Source organism: Pituophis catenifer, unplaced genomic scaffold (genome assembly GCF_029215685.1).
Source record: "Pituophis catenifer annectens isolate HBS135680 unplaced genomic scaffold, rPitCat1.0.hap2 SCAF_2, whole genome shotgun sequence".
NCBI classification, from domain to species: Eukaryota; Metazoa; Chordata; class Lepidosauria; order Squamata; family Colubridae; genus Pituophis; species Pituophis catenifer.
Genome location: NW_027256882.1, coordinates 61972159 through 61995627, shown reverse-complemented (window position 1 = coordinate 61995627; position 23469 = coordinate 61972159). Strand labels below are relative to the sequence as shown.

At 37.7% G+C, this 23469-nt stretch overlaps 1 protein-coding gene across 1 annotated transcript in view; it reads right to left on the bottom strand.

Moving 5' to 3' along the window:
* Positions 1–23469, bottom strand: part of ITPR1 (inositol 1,4,5-trisphosphate receptor type 1) — a 282837-nt gene that overhangs the window by 156332 nt on the left and 103036 nt on the right. The window contains exons 4-11 of the mRNA XM_070933575.1: positions 20774–20889; positions 13827–13913; positions 5558–5716; positions 4551–4649; positions 4327–4410; positions 4093–4239; positions 1478–1573; positions 873–917 (exon numbers count right to left, since the gene is read on the bottom strand). Coding sequence (XP_070789676.1) covers positions 873–917; positions 1478–1573; positions 4093–4239; positions 4327–4410; positions 4551–4649; positions 5558–5716; positions 13827–13913; positions 20774–20889 — 833 coding nt within the window. The remainder of the gene's footprint in view (positions 1–872; positions 918–1477; positions 1574–4092; positions 4240–4326; positions 4411–4550; positions 4650–5557; positions 5717–13826; positions 13914–20773; positions 20890–23469) is intronic.

Genomic DNA, 23469 nt, shown 5'->3' with positions numbered 1-23469 from the left:
CAAAAAGTATATTGTCCAGAAAGTATATTGTCTCTTGCTGGGTAAGGGAAACTATATTACCTTATCATGCACACCCTACCCTCTCCCACCAAAAATGTTGCCCTGGCTATCTCTCCATCAACTAAAAACCCTATTATTTAAGAAGATGTAATTTAGGAAAACATTGTTTGAGTCAAACCGCAGAAGTTAAATTAGGGTGGCAAGAATAAAAGTAAATTTGCTTACTTAGATGTCTAAAATTATCATTGCCCTGTTTTTTGTTTGTTTGTTTTGCTTTAATTTATATGCTGCTCTTCTCCGGAGACTCAGGGCGGCTTACAATGCGTTAAGCAATAGCTTTCATACTTTTGTATATTTATACAAAGTCAGCTTATTGCCCCCACAATCTGGGTCCTCATTTCACCTACCTTTGAAAGGATAGAAGGCTGAGTCAACCTTGAGCCTGGTGAGATTTGAACTTGCAGTAATTGCAAGCAGCAGATGTTAATAACAGTGCTTTAGTCCACTGTACTACAGGCTCTTTTCAATATTCATTAGTCACAATACTGAATATTGTAACACCATGGTAAATCTTTCCTCTGCAACATTTGCAGCATTGATTTATCCCCCCTGCTTCCCAGTAAATATCATACCAGGAGGAATATTCAAATTTCTGGGCAACCAGTAGGGACTTGCCCCTATTACATCTGTGGCAGTCTCCTTATAGACTCCTATTAGAAACCGAAAAGCCACACAAAGGCCATAATTAGACCAAAATTCAGAGACAGGAGATGGAGCACATAGATTCCATCACCAGCCTCCCTTCCTGTTATCCCAGTAATTTGAACATTGGTCAACACTTTTTAATTAAGGGTTTTCTTCCCTACACTTACTGAAGACTGACATTCCTGGTTATCTTCCATATAGTCAGGATTTATCTGATGGAAAAGAATCACAAGCAGGTCAAAAGAAAAGAAAAAGGCCAACTGGACTTCTCCCTTCTCAATATCTAAATACTGTAGTGAAATATATTCGTTGTATAAATATTACACCCTTAGAAAACTCCATGCTACGTAATTCACTCATAAAAATCAAAGCAGACACCCAAAAAGTTTGAAAGGAAAAATCTGAGACATGCAAGATCATTTCAAAAACAGTTATCAGCAAAATTATATGGGATATGTGAATATCTCAATTCATTCATATTGTGGAAAGATATGACCAGTATTTTTTTTTTTCAATACTGGTTTCTATTAATAGAAGGTATATCCAAGAAGTAGTAACAAAAAGTCATTGGCATAGATTTTAGCACATTTTCATAATTTCTTGCAAATAAATGCCAGTGGTATTGACTTGTGATATTTCCAAATAATACATCAGCTTTCTAATCATTTGCAACTCTTGATAGTTACCTGGTAAATGTATCTGTATTTGGAACATAAGAAATCAGGTTGTTAAGGAAAAAAATATTCTAAGAGGATTTCTTGTGATTACATACCTCAGCTGCTAAGTAATGTCCAGTAGCAAGATGTTTAAACCGAAAAAGGCTATTCCAATAGCCTGCACCACCACGACAAGGATCATGTTGTACTACCTATAAAGTAATAATAATTCTTGAGAATTGCCTTTATGAATAGTATTGGTCATTTCTCCTTAAACAGATAGGATTGTCAACAAAATGCCCAAAAATAGTACTTTAGAAAAAGAAAAGGGAATAAACAAACCAAAATCTTATTTAAATTAGCTACAAAACATTCGCTAGAAAATCAAGAGGATAATAGGACTCATCCAAAAATGACTGGTTACTTCAACTTATTTGTAATGTTATATTTCTCTATGGAAAATATATGTGAAAAATGAGTAAGTATATTTTCTAAATCAAGAATATTCAATAGTTGTGCACCGTTGCTTTTAGTGAGGAGTAGCAAATTGGTGCCCCGTGAATAGTGGAAAACATTACAACTGAAAGACAGCTAGATGCTCGATCCAGATTGCTAAAAATTCTCTCCAGACCAAGGAGAGAATTTGAGATTATCCATATGTACTCTGGAGAGCCGTGGGAATTGAATAAATAGATGGTAAAAACTGATATTTTTGCAGTCTCTTGCAAACAGCTGGGTGTTACGATAGTCCACCAAACTCAGAACTCTTAATGTAATCTTTTATGGACTCAAGATTCAATTAAACCAAACATTTAATCACTTTGGAGTTTTTATTTTTTTATTGCTTAATAAAGATGGAAACATTCACAAGTCCAAGTTTGGCTGTATTTGCTGGATGAATTCTTCAATCTGTTTAAAAGAAATGTTTACTATCTATGGAGATTCTCAGTCATCCAGGTCATGGTTGTCCAAAAGGTGCTTTTTCAAGAGACAACTGGACTTTCTAGTTTTTCTTTTAAGAGATTTCACTTCTCATCCAAGAAGCTTCTTCAGCTCTGACTGGATGCAAATGACCAGCTGTCTGCAAGGACTATAAATCCTTCCATTCCGACCATCCAGTCAGAGCTGAAGAAGCTTCTTGGATAGAAGTGAAACATCTTCAAAGAAAAACCAGAAAGTTCAGTTGCCTTTTGAAAAAGCACCTTTGGGACTGTTTACTGTTTACAGAAATGTTTACTGAATGACTCCAGAGATATAATATATATATTGATATGAACGCTCATAATATTCATGGACAGGGAGGGAAATGACCAGTTGTGCTTCCACTTATTTTCTAAATTTGTCCAGGTTCTATATTAGGCATGGGAAAATTATTTTTATAGAGCTTCTTAATATCCCTTTGTATTGTATAACAATACAATCTTTTTCTGGAAAAAGACTAAGATAATACAATGATTTCTCAAAATATGTCTTAATAAAGCATATATTCTTTAAAAGAAAAAAAATAAACTAAAATATATGCAAGCAAATTTTATTAAATCATTTGTCTTGTCAAAGTTTTATACTGGATTGTTAAAGAGGTGTTCCATTCTCTGCACTATTGTTCAGCTTTTTCTAAATATATGCTTGTAGCAGCTGGCGACTATAGTTGCAATCCCATACACTCTTATTTAGAAAGAAGACTATTGGCTTTATGAGACTTTTCAGTAGATAGAGCTATAGATATATAGGATGGCTTTGTTAACTACTGTGTGGCTGATTTGTTTTTAAAGAAAAGAAGAGACTCTGCTAATATTAGATAAGAGTTGCTGTCACATGGAGTAGAAAGAATTCTTATTTGAGCACTATGTTCCCATACAATAAAGAGCATTAAATTAGAAGTAGGCAATCTATGATCCCAAGACCACAAACAGGCTCTGAATTACTTTTCTTTTGCAACTCCTGGGATTCAATTTGTCTGAAACTGGTTACAACGTTTCCTATTAAACAAATAAAAGCCACAGATACAGTGTCCTAAAACTAGATCTACATGTGCGGAATGATCTCCCCCTTTCTAACAATGTCCCATCATCGCAGCCCTTTCCATTTCCCCTGAATATTTGTATTACCCTAAAATGTTGCTCTGTCTTGCAATAATTGCTGTTCCTAGTGGGTTGCTTTCAAGGACCTCTTAAAGCAAGTGTGTACATAATAAAAAGGCGAATTTCTTTGTAACAAACAATACAGTGATACTAGCTGAAATTACCATTGCTCCATTCATAGAAGATTAATTGTTGTGGTCTTTTCTGTGAAATCTTAAATCAGATAATTGTATGAAAACAAGTATGTTATTTTGTTTTATTGCAATTAAAATAATTTTAAGCAAAACCACTTCTATTAATAGGAAACACTATTGTTTGCTTTGGAAGACATCAATGTTTTATTTTCCATTGCTCAGCAGCAACACACTGTGTGAATATCCAGCTGTAGAATAAAGAGTACCAAGCAAACAATCGAAACTCAAATCTGAATTTCCTTTTATTCATTGGGAGCATCCTAATTTATTCTGGAGCAAAACCTATTCAGTTATTTATTCTATATGAAACATCCCTGCCATGTTAGAAATATGATAATCAAGAACAGAGCGACCTGTGTTTCAGCACAGCTTTCAGCTTTTCATCAAGGTTTGAAATTCTCAGTGTAGGAATACTCATTAGAAAGCCACATTAGCTATTTTTAAACCCATCTTTACCTCAACTTCCCACAGAGCTTTTGAGCTAGTTGCTGAAGTGGCTGACTGCCTCCCAGTAGTTCTCAGAAAAACATGTTGCTTCTTTCGATGTTCATCACAAGTAAGAAATTTCTCCTGCTCTGCATGGAACAACCGTACCACATCCCCCTGTGAGGACAATGAGAGATCAATCAACAGAAGTTTCAGGTTGTGTTTTTGTGAAAAACTTATGATTAGGTACATCTTTCAACTTACTCCTTTGAGAATATCATCCTTATTGTCACTCCATTTCATAAAAAGAACTATTTTCCAGCTTGTATTGCAATTCACTGAATTTACCTATAAAAATAGAATGCCTCAGATAAAACAAGAGTACAAAGACACACCATGATGCACAAATTAATTGTCCCTTTTGACAATTCTGTGGAAAACTAAATGGCGCTTCAATTATTTCTAACTCTCATGAGCTCTTAACTTACCTCATTGCAGCCCGGGTTATCCACTAGTTGATGGCTACTGGCGTGCAAAGGCTGGCCAGCATTAACAGGATTTAAGACTACCTTGTCCCCAATCACCACCTGTAAAACAAGGTTTCCATTTCATTTTCATTTACCTTTACAAAGGCAATATAAAGCTACCACTACTGGGAACTGGCTACAGATTTATTTGGAAATTAACATAGTTAGATTTAGGGTATCAAAAGTATTAAGAAAATAAAGTAACATTTTAAGTAAAAATAACATTATTTAAGCCATGCCATTCAGACTTTATCTTGACATCTTCCATGTGCTTTTGTTCACATAAACCAAGATCATCTTTAGAGGGTATCCTCAATACTCACACCATCTAAAATTAGGAAGGTGGTGACCGAAGAGATGGTGACACACAGAGACTTTAGGGAATTCCCTCTCTAGCTTTTAGTCTTGCTAATTCTTTCAGGGATTGGCGAAGTTGAGTATATTATTTTTATTTTGATATACCACAATAACAGTTTTTGGTATACATGAATTGAATGAGTTGCTGAAGAATGGCACAGATAATTTACTTAAAATAAATTGAATGAATTTAATAAAGAGAGTAATTAAATGCATTAAATAAGCCATGGTGAAAAGAAAGAAAAGAAAGAATTCTATGGAGCCTTGAGGCTAATGTTTATTGCAATAAATAAATAGATTACTGATGCATTGATATAAACTAAAATATCCAGCACAGGAGTTCTTAAGTGAACAGAATGACTTTATTTTCATAATCATTCAAAATCTAAACAGTTACTCTTGTACTCTTTAAAAATGTTTGCTTCCAAAACATTTGTTTCTATAGTAATTTTCTTTCTCTCATGCACAATTGTTTTCATAGGAGGGCAAGGAGAAGAAGCACTGAATTATATAAACAATGCATTTAATTAATTACAAGAAAGTATGCAATGAAGAAAACATTTAACATTTCATATTGCAAACCATTTTCCCTGACAGTTCTGTAAACTTACACTGTCTCCTATAGAACGCAGTTTGTAGAAGGGTTGTATATAAAACCAGGAACCTTCATTGCCAGCTTCATCTAGTGTCACTCTCATAGCATTCTTCTCTAGCAAAGCTGGAAGTCTCTTATTTACTGTTAAATATTTGTTGCTTTTTAAATGCAGAAGCTGGAAAGAAAGAAAGAAAGAAAGAAAGAAAGAAAAGCAACAACAAATTAAAATTGTTGTGCCTACTGCAATAATTGTTCACAAGGCTGATATTTTATATAGATCAGGGGGGTCAAACTCAAGGCTGGGGCCCGAATTTGGCCCGTGGGGTACTTAGTTCTGGCCCGTGGGGCTGTCCTGGAAACAGTGGAGGACCGGCCCGCAGTGCTCCTACCAGCGAAAATGGGCTTCCGAGCTCTGTTTTCAGCTGCCACGGCCTCCTACAATCCTCTGCCAGTGAAAAGGGAGCTCCGTTTTCACTGGCAGAGAGGCCATGGCAGCTGAAAATGGAGCTCAGAAGCCCGTTTTCACTGGCAGAGCATTCGGGCCACCACAGGCCCCCTGACACATTTGACGTTGAGCTGGCCACGCCCATCCTGGACATGCCCACCCTGGCCCCCAGAAGTCAAACACAACCCTGATGCGGCCGTCAATGAAATCAAGTTTGACACCCCTGATATAGATCATCATTTGATTTGCTTTTGGCTTAGTACAATGTACATAGTGGTTGAGGATCACAAGTAATGGGGTAATGTGAGAAATCATCACATCGTGGCATAGGCAGCAATGGCTACTCAAACCATAGCTTAACAGCTGATTACTGTTCAAAGTGGAAATGTAATTTATTGATGCTTTTAAAATTCCTGTACTGTTCATATTATAATGCAGAATGATATGCAACAGTTGAGTATTCCACCCACAATTTTCTACAGTTCTAGCAATATTTCCCACTTTAGGAAGTTTGTTGAAGACTTGTATAGTTACTTCAAGACTTGTTGAAGACTTGTACAGTTACATCAGCCATGCAGAATAGTTGGTGAATGGCACTTGACAAGTAGATATGCTTAAAAGCTTTTATTCTCTCTAAAACCTTCCAGTCCAAGTTTCCCGACAATTTTCATGACATCGCAGGAACTTTCAACTGGATTTTTTATGTTATTGAAACCAGTACACCATATGACTCTCTCAAAGTATTTAAAGAATGTTTCTGTGTTAAATAAATATTTGGGTAATGGAAACATGATGAAGATGAAGATATGATGTTGATACTGGGAAACAATTCAACTCCAAGTACCAGTCAAGCTTCCTGTACCAATAAAGCCAGACGTGGAACTTGGAAAAATCATAATCTCTTTTTTTTTTTAATTTTAAAAACAAACTTTATTCGTATTTAAAAAACATTTAAAACAAATATAAGAAAAACAAACAAGTTTCTCTTAATCAAAAACACAAATTACATATACATATATAGTACATATACAGTACTCAACTTCATCTATTGACTACTTTCTATTATTATATATACATATATACATACGCACAGTGGCTTATTTCCTTTTCTATCTATCTGACAGTGCAGTTGTTAATTATATTGATTTCTTCTGAATTTCATCTTTAACCATTCCCCCTCCTCTGATTTATCCACTGGTACCATCTATTCCATATTATGAAGTATTTTGAGTCTTCCTTATCCTGTAACTCTAGAGTTAGTTTGTCCATCTCTGCGCATATATAAATTTTTTGTATTAGCTCCTGGTCAGTTGGCAAGCGATCTATTTTCCAGAGTTGTGCTAACGCTAGTCTAGCCGCCGTTATAATGTGGAGTATTAAATATTTTATATCATTTCTAATATTCTTATTAATCATGCCTAGTAAAAAGACTTCGGGTTTTAATTCAATTTCGTGGTCTGTTATTTCTAATATCCATGTTTTTATTTTGTTCCAATATCTCTTAATTTCTGGGCAAAGCCACCAAGCATGGTAAAAAGTTCCCTATGTTTTTTTACATTTCCAACAGGCCGGATTTACATTCGGATACATTTTTGCTAACCTTGCGGGTGCCAGATACCATCGGTACCACATCTTATAATGATTTTCTTTATAGGCTACTGATTTTGTCATGCTATAGTTGTTTTCCCATGCTCTTTCCCAATCTTCCAATTGTATGCTGTGCCCAATGTTCCTCGCCCACGCTATCATCTGCCCTTTATGAAAAATCATAATCTCAAAAAGCTTCTATCAGATATTAATTTTAGCAAAGAAAAAACTTGAGAAAATTGGGAGCCCCCTCCCCTCTCACAGTGGCATTTCAGCCACTGCAGAATCAAATCTACATTCTGACATTGAAACATGAATACTTAGTAGCCAGTTTTTTTGATGAAACAGAGCAAGAGTCTGAAAGAACTGGCATATCCCATAGCTATCCTGCAGATGTTCAAACAGATCACCCCTCCAAAGCCCTAACTCTGAGTTACAATTCTGCTTCTTGGTTGCCAACACCCAGTAACTTACTCTGGGGCAAAGGAAGTAGCAGGTAGGAGTGGGTGCTTCCTATCATCCCAAAAGATAGACCTCTCTCTCCCAGAATCTTAATGCTTCTAAGAGGACAGAGAAATAGGTGGTTTAAGGATGACATAGTCTAACAACTTAACTTATGTTGGGGGGAACCTGTAACATCTCAAAAGTTGCTGATGAAATCCCTCACCTTTGGCCACACAAGCAGAGGCTGCTGGTTGTTGGATGTCAGCAACATATTGAGTGTCACTGCGTTATTTTATTTACCAGCTGAGCTCATTATTTCTGGACTGTCAGACTCTCCGTAGCTTTGCCAACTTCTTATCAGTAAGCTACGTGTTTCCGTATCCACCCACATTCCTTCACTTACTTTTACACACTCTTTCCTTTGTTCTCTTGCCAGAGGTCCGGCTCAGATAGCCGGCAAGAATTATTTTCAAAAATGTAACAATTAACTTTTCTTAGTTAGTGAGGTGTTTTATTTTCTTTATAACAAATAAATGAGTTTTATTAGAAACCTTTCTCGCGTTTCTTTTCAGATTATTGCAAACAAGGATAAGCCTCGATTCATCTACTCTAAACCAGGGTAATTAGTCCCAGAGCCAAACATGGGATTAATAAATGCCCTGACATTCTGGTAGCACGAGGATGGTCTGATTTATGGCTTTTTCCTTGTTTTTGTTATTTCTGATAAGAGCGCATAGGCAATTAGTTTTTTAGCTACTGAGGTACACTAATTATATTGCTAAGATGCCGAAACAGAAGAAAAAAGGCAAAGTGAAACCAAGACCACTCTTCGTAAACGATTTGATTGATCTTTCCAACGAAGAGGTGGCAGACAGGAGATTTTCAGATTTCCAGCCCCTTACTACAGCTACACGCCTGGAACGAGAAGAAGCCGTGGGAACAGAAATGGACGGAGATAAGACAGAAGCTGTTTTTGAAGATGATGATTTACGACTGAGGTCAGTAACATTTTCTTCTGATCTTCCAAGCTCTGAAAAAGTCTTCCCAGAACCTTCTGAATTTGTAATGCTCAATGCAAGGCTAAAGCACTATCGTGACCGTATAAAACTCTATGAACAGCAGCTATCCCAGGCAAAAATGGCTATATCTATGCTTGAGCAAGATATGGGAGATAACTTAAATTTTTCAAAAAGCGCCATATTGTCTTCTTGCTCAGAGCCAAAGACACTCCCCCTGGTGGATTCTGTGTCAGGCCAATTAAGGCAAAGAGCACTGCATACGTCACATGAAAGTCTCCCTGATCAAGTTACACATGTCTTACATAACCACTCCTACTCTAAAGCATACAATGCCATGTATGCAAAGCTGCCCAAAGGTGCAGCGCCATCTGCTGGCAAAAGTAATTTACTACAGGAAGCTGAAATGCCACAAGTGTTTCCACAGACCCAAACTCAAACACCCCCTGGCGGTGTTGGTGTCCTTTTAGATGGAACACAGCAAAGGCAAATGACTGCATCTCCAGCAGGTCATGCCAATATTGCAGCTCAAGCACAAATGGCAACTGGATCACAGCAGATTCCAGTGCATCAGCCACAGCAGCTACAAATGCCTGCATATGTGCCCCAGCCACAAGTGCAAATGGGGCCACCTCCTGGCCCACCTCCAATGGCACAACCAAGACCATTTTTAGGTCCACAACAGGCACAGCAAATACCACAGGCATTTCTGCCAGCACAGCCAGCATATCAAGTGCAGGCTCCTTACCAGGCATTTTCTGTCTCTCCACTAACTGGTGAGTCAAAACTAAAAATGTCTGAACTCCATGGTTCGAGATTGAAACCCGGTGAACAAATTGGAGGACATTTGACCAAACTGAAAGGTCTGAGAACAGAATTGAGAGAAAGAGGCCATAACATTGAAGATATTCAAATGATCAGCATCATTATTAACTCTTTGAATTATGAATGGAAAGATGCTGTTACAAAAATTAACCAAGTCCCTATTGCTCAACGCACAGTGGACAATGTCTGTAGACTTTTAATTGAAGAAGAGGCATTCATGTTGGCCACGCCACACTTGAGAGGACCACCCGCATCAAGAGCTCCAGCTAGGCACCCCTTCCGAGGAAGGACCTACGCTCCAAGGATGCCAAGATGCTACACCTGCAATCGTGTGGGACATGCCACCCGGGATTGTCCCCAACGAGTTCCAGCTCCCGTCACGTACCAGCCCAGAGGAACAGACTCCAGAGGCAGAGGCAGAGGCGGAAGACAAGGTCGTCGTGGTCCCCGGCGTGATCCACAAACTCCACTCGCCACATTGGCTTTAACCAATGATCCACAACCTCAACCAGAGTACGACAGACGACTCCTGTGGACTTTGGACAGTGGTGCAGCGTTGCATGTTACCTACAGAAAGGAACTTTTCACAGAGATGCACGAGCCTGAACCAGAGCTACGTGAACTTTATTCTTTTTCCAATCATCCTTGTCAGGTCAAAGGAAAAGGAACTGTTTATGTTGAAGAGCTCGATGCATTCATTCCTGATGTTTATTACATACCAACAGCAACCAGTAATTTGCTTAGTCAGTATCACTTGTCTAGAATGTTAAAGTTCCAAGTTCACCACCTTGAAAAAGCAAGTTACATAGTTAAAGATGGAGATATTGTTGCTGAAACCATATTAATTGGTGGTGTTTATTACTTAAAGCCAAAGCCTAAAACACAAACACAGGCAAGTATGCAAACTCCAAAAAGGCAGAGCACAGGCCCAGAGAGAGATGCTCCAGTGAGAGATCCTGTTGCTATTCCTAAGGCTCCTAAAGCCAACAAAAATAGAATTGGTAAACAGGTTGCTCAGAGCAAGCCTGAGGTTCCGCATAAAAATGTCAATGTTGAGAATTCACTAACAGGTAAACCTTTGCATTCCAGGTGTATCCACAAATGGCATAGAAGATTGGGGCATGCCAGTTTCCGTGTTCTTAGGAAGATGCCGGAGTTCGCAAAAGGTTTGGATCTAAAGGGGTGTAAGGTGTTTTTGGATTGTGCTGTATGCAAGAAGGCCAAATCCAAAGCAGCAGCCATTCCCAAACGCGCTACACGCCTGTCAACACGCATTTTTGATTTGGTTCACATTGACATAGTTGGTCCATTCCCGCCATCATTTGGTGGTAGAAAATATTTTCTAACAGTTGTTGATAATTACTCTAGATATGGATATGTATATCCTATGAAAGAAAAATCAGAGACTTTTCAGATCTTTAAAGACTTTGCAACCCTTGTTTCTACCCAACACCAAGTTCGCATCGCCAGAATCCAGAGTGATCGTGGTGCCGAGTTCATGTCTCAGCGTTTCCAGGACTGGATGCGTAAGAATAGAATTATTCATCAGACTTCACCCCCTGACACACCGGCTCACAACGAAGGGGTCCTGCAAACCATGATGCGTTGTCTCCTAGAAGACGCCAACCTTGGTAAGATATACTGGGGTGAAGCTATCAAGTACGCAAATTACATTGTCAACCGTACTTGGAGCAGTGTAACAAATCAGACTCCTTTCTTCATGTTGTATGGCTACAAGCCCGATCTTAAAAACATTCATATTTTTGGTTCATATGCTATGGTGAACATTCCCTTAGCTCAAAGAAGAAAAGGAGGTCCAGCAGCAAAAAGACTGAGATTTATGGGTATTGATGATAACTCAAAATGGAGCAAATTTATTGACTCTAAACATGCAATTGTGATTTCCCAATCTGCTAATTTTGAAGAAGACATTGACTGGTCCAGGATTCATTCCAATGATCCTGGAGTTTATTTTCCCAGAGATGATACTGCTGATGCCACGCAGATTGATGATCAAGATTCCACTGATTCTTCTCAACCCGATGTTCCGTCTTCGCAAGCCGCGGATGCTGACGCTAGCGACGAAAGTGAGGACGAGGACGAAGCAGAAGAAGACTGGACAGTTGTTCCGAGACGTTCCAAGAGGGCCACAAAAGGAATCCCTCCACAACGATATTCTTGGCAACTGACAAAAGCACCCTTGCCTTTGATTTGCAATATTACACTTCCACCTGATAATTTCACACAAATCAAGCAGCTCCCTGATTCAGAGCAAGACAAATGGTATGATGCAATGCAGGTTGAAATGGACAGTCTAAAGAAACTTAAAGTATTTACACCTGCAAAACCTCCAGCAAACAAAAAAGTCATTGGCACTCGATGGGTCTACAGAATCAAAAAGAAACCAAATGGTGAGTCACTGTACAAAGCCAGACTCGTAGCTCAGGGTTTCGCTCAACGTTATCCTGAGGACTACACAAATACCTACTCACCGACAGTTCGAACTGAGAGTGTAAAAATTGCTTTAGCAACTGCAACTATCCTTGGTTTAGAAGTTTTCCAGTTTGATGTTGACACGGCTTATCTACATGCAGACCTAGACGAAGAGATCTACGTGAGAAGTCCTCCAGGATTCCGACAGCAAGAAGGGGATACCTGGTTCCTAAACAAAAGTCTCTATGGTCTGAAACAATCTGGTTTAATGTGGTATTTATGTCTTACTGACAAACTAAATTCAATGGGCTTTATTAAGTCCGAAACTGATGAGTGCGTGTTCACAAAAAGATCTAACAATGCATATGAGATAGTTCTTGTTTATGTTGATGATATTGTTTATATTGGTCCAAATAAGCAAATGAGTGAAATTTTTGCCAAAGCTTTGCAGAGATACTTCACATTGAAATCATTAGGTCACATTAGCACTTATTTAGGTGTTCAGATTGAAAAAACACAGAAGGGGTTTAGTCTTTCACAAGAAGATAAAATTGAACAAGTTTTGCATCATTGCAACATGAAGGATGCTAACACAACAAAGACACCCATGCAAACAGATTTTCACAACTTGACACAAGAAGAAAGTCCTGAGTTCGAGGATCAAACACTTTATCGTTCAGTCATAGGGTCACTGTTATACATTAGTAGTTGGACCAGACCCGACATTGCACTTAGTGTTAATCTCTTATCACGACACGTAGGTAAGGCAAAACAGTTTCATTGGACATGCATTAAGAAATTACTGAGATACCTAAAATACACTAAACATTTGAAGTTATTGTTAGAACCAACACATACTGATTATGCAGAATTATGTTGTTATGCAGATTCTGATTGGGCAAGTGATAAGAAATCACGTAAAAGTACTTCAGGTTATATGATGTTCTTAAATGGATGTCCTGTTTATTGGCAAGTACGTAAACAGAATTTTGTTTCTTGTTCATCTACTGAAGCTGAATATGCTTGTGTTTCAGATGCATATAATTCCCTAACTTGGTTTGATGCTTTAGTCACAGATATCTGGACACACCCGATCCGACCGATCACCGTGATGGAAGACAATGAATCGGTGGTTTATATTTCTGAATCTCATTTTACAGGTTCTAGGTCCAGACACATTGACATTCGTTACCAAAACATAAAACATTTAGTGAAAAAAGGTTTTGTCAAAATGCAATATGTATCTACACATGATCAAATTGCTGATATGCTCAACAAACCACTTCCAGCAGCTCAACACGAGTATCTGCGTGAGAAGATGTACCAAAGGTTTCTCATTCTGACTGAACTGCTAACTAGGATATAATCTCTGAACAAATAAGAAAAGCAATACTAATTTATTTATTTTTTGTTTTCCACAGAAATTTTAAAATCAAAATGTTTTCAGAAATATCATTTTGCATTTTTCTGTAGGCTGGTTTGAAAATAATTTAAATTACCTGTACTACATACAACTTATGGAAGACACTGCTTACCTGAATAACATTACCATACTGGATAACTGTACCAAGCAGCTTCCTATTTTCTGTCTCATTCTGCTTTTTTTCCAAATCTGCAGCATGCTAAGTTTAATAAACAAACAAAAGATTTGCTGTTGAGCAAGGATGGGAAAATCTGCAATGAGTTGCTTTTTAAAATGAAAGATGTTACAAACAATACTTCAATCCCCCCCCCTCAAAAAAAATTGCATATCAGTAATTGAATTTAACAACGCTTAGAGTTCACCCACTGAACTCATGCTTGTAACTCATGACTAACTAAAGCATTCTAAATGTAATTAATCTCCTCAGAATAGGCCAAACTCCAATGGATCCAACTCCATTCTCAAGTATCAAGGCTTCTGTTGCTGTGTAAAATTTGACTGTTCCACTGTAATTCCACTCCCATTTCCAGTTTTTGAAATTTATATTTTCAAATGCCTGCTTTCAGCCATTAGTTGTTTTTTTAACCCAAGTCGGAAATGCTGGTCCCTTTACTGATTTTTTTGATTTTAATAAATGGTAAAATTGAAGAGAAATAAAGGGAAGAGGAAGAAAAGTAAACGGAAGTAGAAAGCAGGGAAAAGTGATAGGAAAACAAAAAAGGAAAAAAAGACACATTTACTAAAAATCAGACATAGATGATAAATTCAGGTTAACATTCAGATTTATATCAGAAAGAGCAGTGAAATTTCTTTTTTAACCTCACTTTCATTCTGAGATTTAAAAAAACAGGTTATATAAGTCTGTAAGGACAGAACCACTATTACATCCATATTTACTCATATACAACTAAAAAGATGACATTAGAAATGAAATAGCCTATATAAGCATGTGGATTAATCCAAAATATTCGAACCCATTTTAGAACTCCTTCCAATGAACACAGACAGAATTTGAAGTTTTGGACAGTATACAAATCCAAAATAATTATTTATGTATTATATTTCTAATCTGCCCAGAAGAACTTTAGCTGGTGTACAACATCAAACAAGAACTTAATAATAAGTTATCCCATCTAAATTAATTTCAAGAATTCTTGACTGTACACCGCCTTGAGTCCTACGGGAGAAAGGCAGTATAGAAATATAATAAATAAATAAATAAATAAATAAGAATAAAAATGAATCACAGAAGAAAAACAAAGATAAAATCCCAAAACCTGTATAGCAAATTTTATAGTAAATTAAAGCCCTATTTTTAGAAATAACCTATCTGTCGTCCGCCAGATAACAGTAAGACAAAAATTGCATTTCAAGTATAGTTCTATAAACTGGCCACAAGCTGCTGCTGAAAACAATGTACATTCAACACAGACTTGGAAGAATATTTTAAATTCCACCATACAAATTGAAGGAAAGGATGGACAGGAAAAATATAAAAACCAAAATGGCCAATTTATTGCAATGCCAATAAGCTTTCTATCTAGATTCTAATGCTAAGTAACCATCAAAATCCAAGGAGCCGTGGTGGCGCAGTGGTTAGAATCCAGTATTGCAGGCTAACTCACTACTCGCTGCCAGAAGTTCGATCCTGAGCAGCTCAAGGTTAACTCAGCCTTCCATCTTTCTGAGGTCAGTAAAATGAGGACCCAGATTGTTTGGGGCAATATGCTGACTCTGTAAACCTTTAGAGAGGGCTGTAAAAGCATAATGAAGCAGTACTAAGTGTAAGTACTATTGTTATTGCTAAAATCCGTGTTTGTTAAAATGTGGTCTACGAGCCCTGGGTGCATCCCACAACCATCCCTATAAATACAATTTTAATTTTTAATACTATATAGTAAAGTCTGATAAATATCACCCATACAATAAAAATGCTGAATAGGCAAAGCTACTGCTGTCTTCCAACAAAGGAGCTCACGTCCACCATAAACACCATAAACCAAGATTAGATCATTTAATGTCAATGTCATACTGACTGCCATCTACACCAGTGAGACCTGTAAATCTACCACAAGAATTATTCATTAGATCAACGACTTCCAACAATGTTGCCTCAGAAGGATACTTATCTCATATTGCGACCGTGTCACAAACGAACTCATTCTACAAAGAAGTAATTCCCGAAAACTCTCTGAGATAGTGACAGAACAAACAGTGCCTTTTGCTGGAAATCTGCTCCTCATGAGTGAACAACATCCAGCAAAGATCACAATCAATTGGATACCACCAGATGGTCAGAGAAAAAGAGAAAGCCCAAAGAAAACCTAGGACCAAACATTTCAGGAAGATCTGAAGAATATCAATCTTAAATGGAAGGATGTGGAGACTGTAGCTGTGGACCAAGAATTGTGGAGTGAACCTTTAGCCCAATGTGCTTAGCACAGGATGTGATATAGGAGTCCTATAGGTACAGTGGTTAGAACGCAGGATTGCAGGAAAACTCTGCCCACAGCCTAGAGTTCAATCCAGACAGGGCTCAAGATTAATTCAGCCTTCCATCCTTCCAAGGTTGGTAAAATGAGGACCTAGATTGTTGGGGGCAATATGCTGATGTTTTAAATTGCCTAGAGAGTGCTGTAAAATACTATGGGGTAGTGTACAGGTAGTCCTTGACTTGCAACAGTTCATTTAGTGACTGTTCGAAGTTACCATGGCACTGAAAAAAGTGACTTATGACTATTTTTCACTCTTATGATTGTTACAGCATCCCCATGGTCATGTGATTTACATTTGGATGTTTGACAAGTGGTTCATATTTATGACAGTTGTAATGTCCTGGGTACATGTTTTGTGACCTTCTGGCAAGCAAAGTCTATGGAGAAGCCAGATTCACTTAACAACTGTGTTACTAACTTAACAACTGCAGTGTTTCACTTAACAAATGTGGCAAGAAAATGGGACAAAGTCACTTAACAATTGTCTCATTTAACAACATAAATTTTGGGCTCAACTGTGGTCATAAGTATAAGTCTAAGTGCTATTGCTATATACAACAAAAGTTCTTTTGGGATCCTCCATAATTTTTAAAAGTGGGAAAGTGTCCTTAGAGCAAAAAGTTTAAGAATTACTGGTCTAAAAAGGTAGTCCTCAACTTACAACCACAATTTAGCTAAAAATTTCCATTGCCCAGAAAGACAGTTGTTAAGTGAGTTATGTCCCATTTTATGATTTTTCTTGCCACAGTTGTTAAGTGAATCATTGCAGCTGTTAAGTTAGTAACATTGTTGTTAAGGGAATCTGGCTTTCCCATTGACTTTGCTTGTCAGAAGGTCACAAAAGCTGACCACATAGCCCCAGGACACTCCAACTGTCAATCATACGAGCCAGTTGTCAAGCGTCCAAATTTTGATCACTTGGCCATGGGGGGATACCGCAACAGTCATAAGTGTGAAAAATGGTCATAAGTCACTTTTTTCAGTGCTGCTGGCATTGGAACCTAATACAGCCAACATACAAATTATTTTCTCTAGCTTTCTCTTTCCTTCTTGTCTTGATTTTTAGGAAACCCTAAACCAGTGCGTCTATTTCAAATTATTAAATCCTCTTGAGATTTTTTAAAATAAAAAGTGTGCATGTTTTACATTATTGTTGTTGTTGATGAGGTTGTAGCATGATTTCCATTATTTTTTTTAAAAAAGGATGTCATTTTTAGTACCTTTTTTTAAAACAAGCAAAGGAATCATTCTGTGTAGCAGCCACTAGGTGTCACTTTGTTAAAAGAAGAATTGATTTTGTATTCCAGTTAAACCCGTCCCAGATTCCTAAATCCCTTAAATGGTATTAGTTTAAAATAACCTGACCCTTAGCACAGCTTGATCTACAGCAGAAGATCCTGAATTCCACCGTTAGATACACAAGCCAAAAATGCACGTGACTAAAAATGCATGTTGAACATTTTTTTACAGATTACTTCAAACCACATGGAAGAAAAAGTACCAAGACAGGAAACAGCCTTGATTCTCAATGAACGCTCTGCATCCAGATGTTGTGTACTCCTTATACTGGGAGAAATTATTCATTTAAAAACCAACCACTGTATTATCTGTGCTTTCTCTATTGCATTCCTCTGTTCAGAAGAGGCTCAGCCTGCTTCAGCCAAGAGCCCTGTAGCATTTCAAATAATCTTACATACACACAAAAAGGACGCCTTTTCTTAGTGCTGCTAAATATGGCTAAGATCCAAATGCTTGCTTGGGCTTGCCTGACTGTTTTGTATTCTTACCCAGCCTAGATCCCATCAAGCTATTTTTGAAACACTCCTCTGTTTCAATTCAACTGAGACTGTGTGCACTGCCGGACATTAAAGAACAGGTTCTTAATCTCTTCTAACCACATGAAATGTTTACAAGATTAACCAAAGGCATTTTTAATACCAGGAACTGAACCAACATAAAGGATCAAATAATTTGTAATTATGTTCCCTGAACAGAAGTTACACATTTCCAGTCACACGTACTGTAAGAGCAATAGCACTTAGACTTATATACCGCTTCACAGTGCTTTACAGCTCTCTCTAAGGTTTACAGAGTCAGCATATTGCCCCCAACAATTTAGGTCCTCATTTTACCCATCTCGGAAGGATGGAAGGCTGAGTCAACCTTGAGCCTGCTGAGATTCGAACTGCCAAATTGCAGGCAGCTGCCAGTCAGCAGAAGTAGCCTGCAGTGCTGCACTCTAACCACTGTGCCACCGTGGCTCATAATGCTAGTTCTTTGGATTCAATTTGGTTCCTTCCTTCCTCAGAAGGACCAGATATATAGAAAAGGGATATTTACTGGTATTCATTGATCCCATCGATTAATAAATGTTGCAACTCTGGGTGGCTCACAACATATTAAAAACAATTAAAAAAGAATATAAAGTAAACAACAAAACCTGTTCCCTGTAGAAGAGTGCAATTTTAAATAATTCATTGGTTAAAAATAAGTGCTTCGACTTTCTACTTCCATTTTGTACAAACGTAAATATTTGTTTTGCTTTCTGTTTTTTTCAGATAAAGTGAATACTGGCTGAGTTTATAAGGCTCAATAAATAAGCGAGTCATAATGATGGTTTATTCATTCCTCCCCTCCCCATTTTCTGGGTTTGCACACTATATCAGGCAAAGGGGATTGGGCGTGGAAAGCACTGTTCTGTGTGTGGTTCTCCTTCCAAGGCCAGTTCCAGCCTTTATTGGTGCGAGGAGAGTAGTCAAGCCCAAGGCTCCTGCTTTGCCTCAGGGCTCTGCCTTTCTCCCTTTTTAAAAATATTTACATGAAGCCACTGGGAGGTCATTTTGGAATATGGTATGATCAACATCTTTGTCCTCAGCCATTCAGTGAAGTAGTCAACTTCTTTTCCAGCATTTGGATGCTGTGAAGGACTCAACAAGAAGGAATGGGTTGTGGTTCAACCCTTCCAAGAGATAGGGGCTAAGTGTTTGGAGTCCCTCAGATCTGGGGTTTGCTCTTTGGTTTGGGGTGGGGTAGCTCTACCCCACTGAAACTTGGGGGTTTCTCCTGCATTCACAGCTCCTGTTCAAAAAGCTGGTGACAGCTGTGTTTAGGGGAAGTAGCTTTGCACAACTGCACTTTGTGTACCAGTTGTACCCATTCCTGGACCAGGAGGACCTATTCATGGTCACTCAACCTTAGTCATTTCTGATTGAACTAGTGCAATATGTTCTACATGGAGCTGCCCGTGAAGACTGTCCAGAAGCTTCTGTTGGTTCTGAATGCAAAGACACAGGAGTTATGGGAACATTTTACTATGCCCATGCAACACCCTACTCTATGGACTGCACTAACTTCCAATAGGCTCACAGCTGCAATTCAAAATGCTGGTTATCAATTTTAAAGCCTACATTTCACAAAAACACGAGGGACCACCTTCTTCTAAGAACGCCTCCCCAACCCATATGCTCCTACAGAGGGCATGTTCCAGGTTCTTTCTTTTAAACCTTGTCATTGTATGATTGGTCTTTGGACTGACCCTTCCCCCCCCCCCCCGCAATATATAACACACCCCAACTCTGTTTTGTCATTGGAAAATCATGTAAAACCAGGCTCTTCCCCTGGACATTAGGGGCCAGTTAACTAAAAGTTTCATTTTGGTTGTTTGGATTAGTGTTTATTTGCCATTTAATATTTATAATATTTATATTTTGTAATTAAATTGGGAGATGGTGAGTTACTTATTTATTATTTATTTATTTGGTTTTTTTGTTTATTATTTATTGATTTTGAGCTGTATGCTCTCCCAGAGCCATGCTGTTTGAGTCTGAGTGGGATGGGATGGAGGGGGGAGGGGAGGGTAAGGAGGAGGAAAGGGAGAGGGGAGGGGAAGGTTCAGCACGTCATATGAATCTACATGCTGCAAAAAATATAAGAATACATACATATCTGGCCTCAAATATAAAGTCCACCTTTCAAAAAATAATAGACACATACCATATTTTTCGGAGTATAAGACGCACCAGAGTATAAGATGCACCTTAGTTTTTGGGGAGGAAAATAAGAAAAAAGCTGATTGGCAGGTGAATCGACCTCCCGGAATACCCCCAATCAGCTGTTCCCAGAGGTGAATTTTAGCAACAGGTTCCTTGGTTGTGAGCTCTGTGCCTTGCTTTTTTTTTTTGCTTTTTTTCCTGCCTCTGAAAGCCTCCGAAACAGAGCTTCAGAAAAAAAAGCCTCTGAAGCTCTGTTTGGGGGCTTCTTTTTTGAAGCTTCATTTCTGATGCTTTTTTCAGCCTCTGAAACCTCCATTTGAGAAGCTGGGCGGGGCTACATTCGGAGTATAAAACGCACCCAGATTTTCACCCTCTTTTTGGGGGGAAAAAGGTGCATCTTATACTCCGAAAAATATGGTATTTAAACCTATCTTTATTACCATAGGTAAATAGTTCTCTTTTCAAATCTTTAGTTGGAAGTCAGTGCAACATTCTTTTGGAACAGCTAATTGGTAGCCCTGAAATTAGATTGAGACCAGCTTGAAGACTGTCACTCCAGAACAGATACTCACATGTAGTTTGTTGAGCAAAACTGCATCAGTTGTGCTATTAGCTCCTGGTTTAGCAGCTTTCCAGAACTGCTTCTGTGCAGAATAGCGATTCATGGGGCATAATTTAAAAAGGCAATCTATAAAGAGACATAAAAAAAGGATTATTGTAGCAACTGTTAACATAGGCTATTACGATTGATCTGTGCATTTTATGTTTAAGGATACAATTTAAAACAAGTCACAGGAAATCAGAAGTTCTTGGAATGAAAATAGGAATAATACAATACAAAACAAAACAGAAATAAAACAATAGGAAAACTAAGCCATGATATAACTTCCACCTACTTTTTATTATATCCCCAAAACACTTACAGTGATCCTAAATGAAGGAAAAATTTGTCAACATGTCAATTTTTGACATAATAAAGCAAATTATTTCTAAATTATCTTGGGCAATTTTGAACTGAAATATTTGTTAATCCTTTATTATAATAAACATTATAAAATAGAAATGCTTGTGAAGTACTGACCCCAAAACTAAATTTTAAAAGCTTTTAAAAACAGTTTTTAACACCTTACATTGGAAAAAAAAATATCTAGCACTCTCTATTTTTAATGTTTCTTACTTTTGCTAAAGTTTTTATAGACTCAGAGAGATAAAGTAACATTTTTTTTCTAACTCTAAATCAAAGCTTAACTTCTATATGACACAGACATTAATGGCTTAAACAATACAAGTAATGTGGATTCTTTTCAGAATAGTTTGAAAAGTTAATACAAATACAGCCCTTTGGATGTTAAAAGGGAATTCAAATACTCAAATGGTAACTTTTATACAAAGATTATGGCTTGATAACTAAAGAAATCCACAAATTACAACATAGAAGTCCCGTTGAGAGATTTTGGTTAACAGGACTAAAAGTTAAATGAATGAAAGAAACAAAGGGTGATTTTGTGGAAATTTACTAGAGATCTTAAGAAGACCTGAATGAAGGCTTTCTGTGCTGGATGACCAAATTTACAAAAAGAAGCAGTGACAATGTTCACCCCAAATCTAGAACGTCCCTACTAGCATTTGCACAACATCTTCTTAACAACTTTAACACAGACTCTCAGTGGAAAGCCTTGCTGGTCTCCACAAAGGTCTAAAGATCTGGCTTTGCCATCAGGCTTAGGGATCAGAGTGGTGCTTCTTGTTGTTGTTGTGCCATATCCATCATCAGACATTGGCGATCGTGTTGGCGATCCTATTTTTATCGATAGCCCCACGAAAAAGTGCTGTTGAGTTTTCTCCAAACTAGTCCCTTCGATTTTGAAGCCATGATGTTCTTCTTCTGCCTGGACCTCGTTTGCTTTCAATCTTTCCCTAGAGGATTAAGTGAAGTATGCCGTATTTTTCCGGTGTTGCATCACATGTCCGAAATATTCTAACTTTCACTTCTTAATGGTTTTGATTATTTCCCTTGGCTTTCGCAGGTGGCTTATCACCTCCTCATTTCTGGTTTTGTTAACCCAGTTTATACGTAAGAGCCATCTGTAAATCCACACACAGGGACCATAAAATGCGGGTGTTAGGAGTATCTGAGCATCCAATCCAAGCAGGATTGTGTAAGAATGACACTGGACAGCAGACTAAAAAAGAAGCAGGCAGTTTTCTTTGAGGCAAAGAATCTGCTTCAGAAGGTACCTACAAATGGACAGAGATCAGACATATGCATGGGAGACATTGATGGGGTATGGGTAAGTTTGTGAATGTAACCTTTCTAATGTTTAATTTGGTAGATGTTCAGCTGTTCATGGAAACGTTCTTAACTTACTTTGCTGAGTGTGTAGATCTTTTCCCTTTGATGTGCTTCTATGTTGGGGGCTTTGGTGCCACCTCTGTGTGTACCCAGGGAAATTCTGTATTGTGAAAGGATTTTCTCTCTTATTTGTGCAAGTTAATTAGTTTAGCCTGCTCATTAATTACAGAAGTAGATTAGTGATCTTTGCAACATGGTCTTCTAGTTTCAGTTATTTGTGGGCCATGTAAATATGGAAAGGAAGGTCAGAGACAGTATAAATCTAAATTGAAGAGCCTTGGTACAAAAGAGCCTTGGTAGTACAGTGGTCTAAGGCACCCTGTTATTAAGCTGGTTATTAAGACCAGCTGCCTGCAATTACTGCAGGTTCGAATCTCGCCAAGGCTCAAGGTTGACTCAACCTTCCATCCTTTCTAAGGTAGGTAAATTGAGGACCCAGTTGTGGGGGCAATAAGCTGACTTTGTATAAATATACAAAAGGATGAAGGCTATTGCTGAGCACATTGTAAGCCGCCCTGAGTCTCCGGAGAAGGGCGGCATATAAATCAAATTTTAAAAAAAAATAACTGTAAAATTACCATTAATGTTATGTAATGTTCAATACGTTATGTCTTGATGTGTTTTGTTTTTATATGTGTGTGGTTGTTTTTTGTGTTGTTTTTAAAGACAAACTGTTTAATAAAAATTATTTTATAGTAAAAATGAAATGATTGTGTTAGGATTAATAGTAAAGTAATGAAGATGATTATATTGGGAGCAATAGGTAAAATATTTTTTAAAATGTTTACAATAACTGTAATTATTTATATTGTTAAAATATATCAATTTAAGCAAAAAGGAAGAGAGAATGATATTTGGTTAGGATTTAAGATTTAAGTAACGGGTTTTTTGGGACAATGACATAGTTAAATTGAT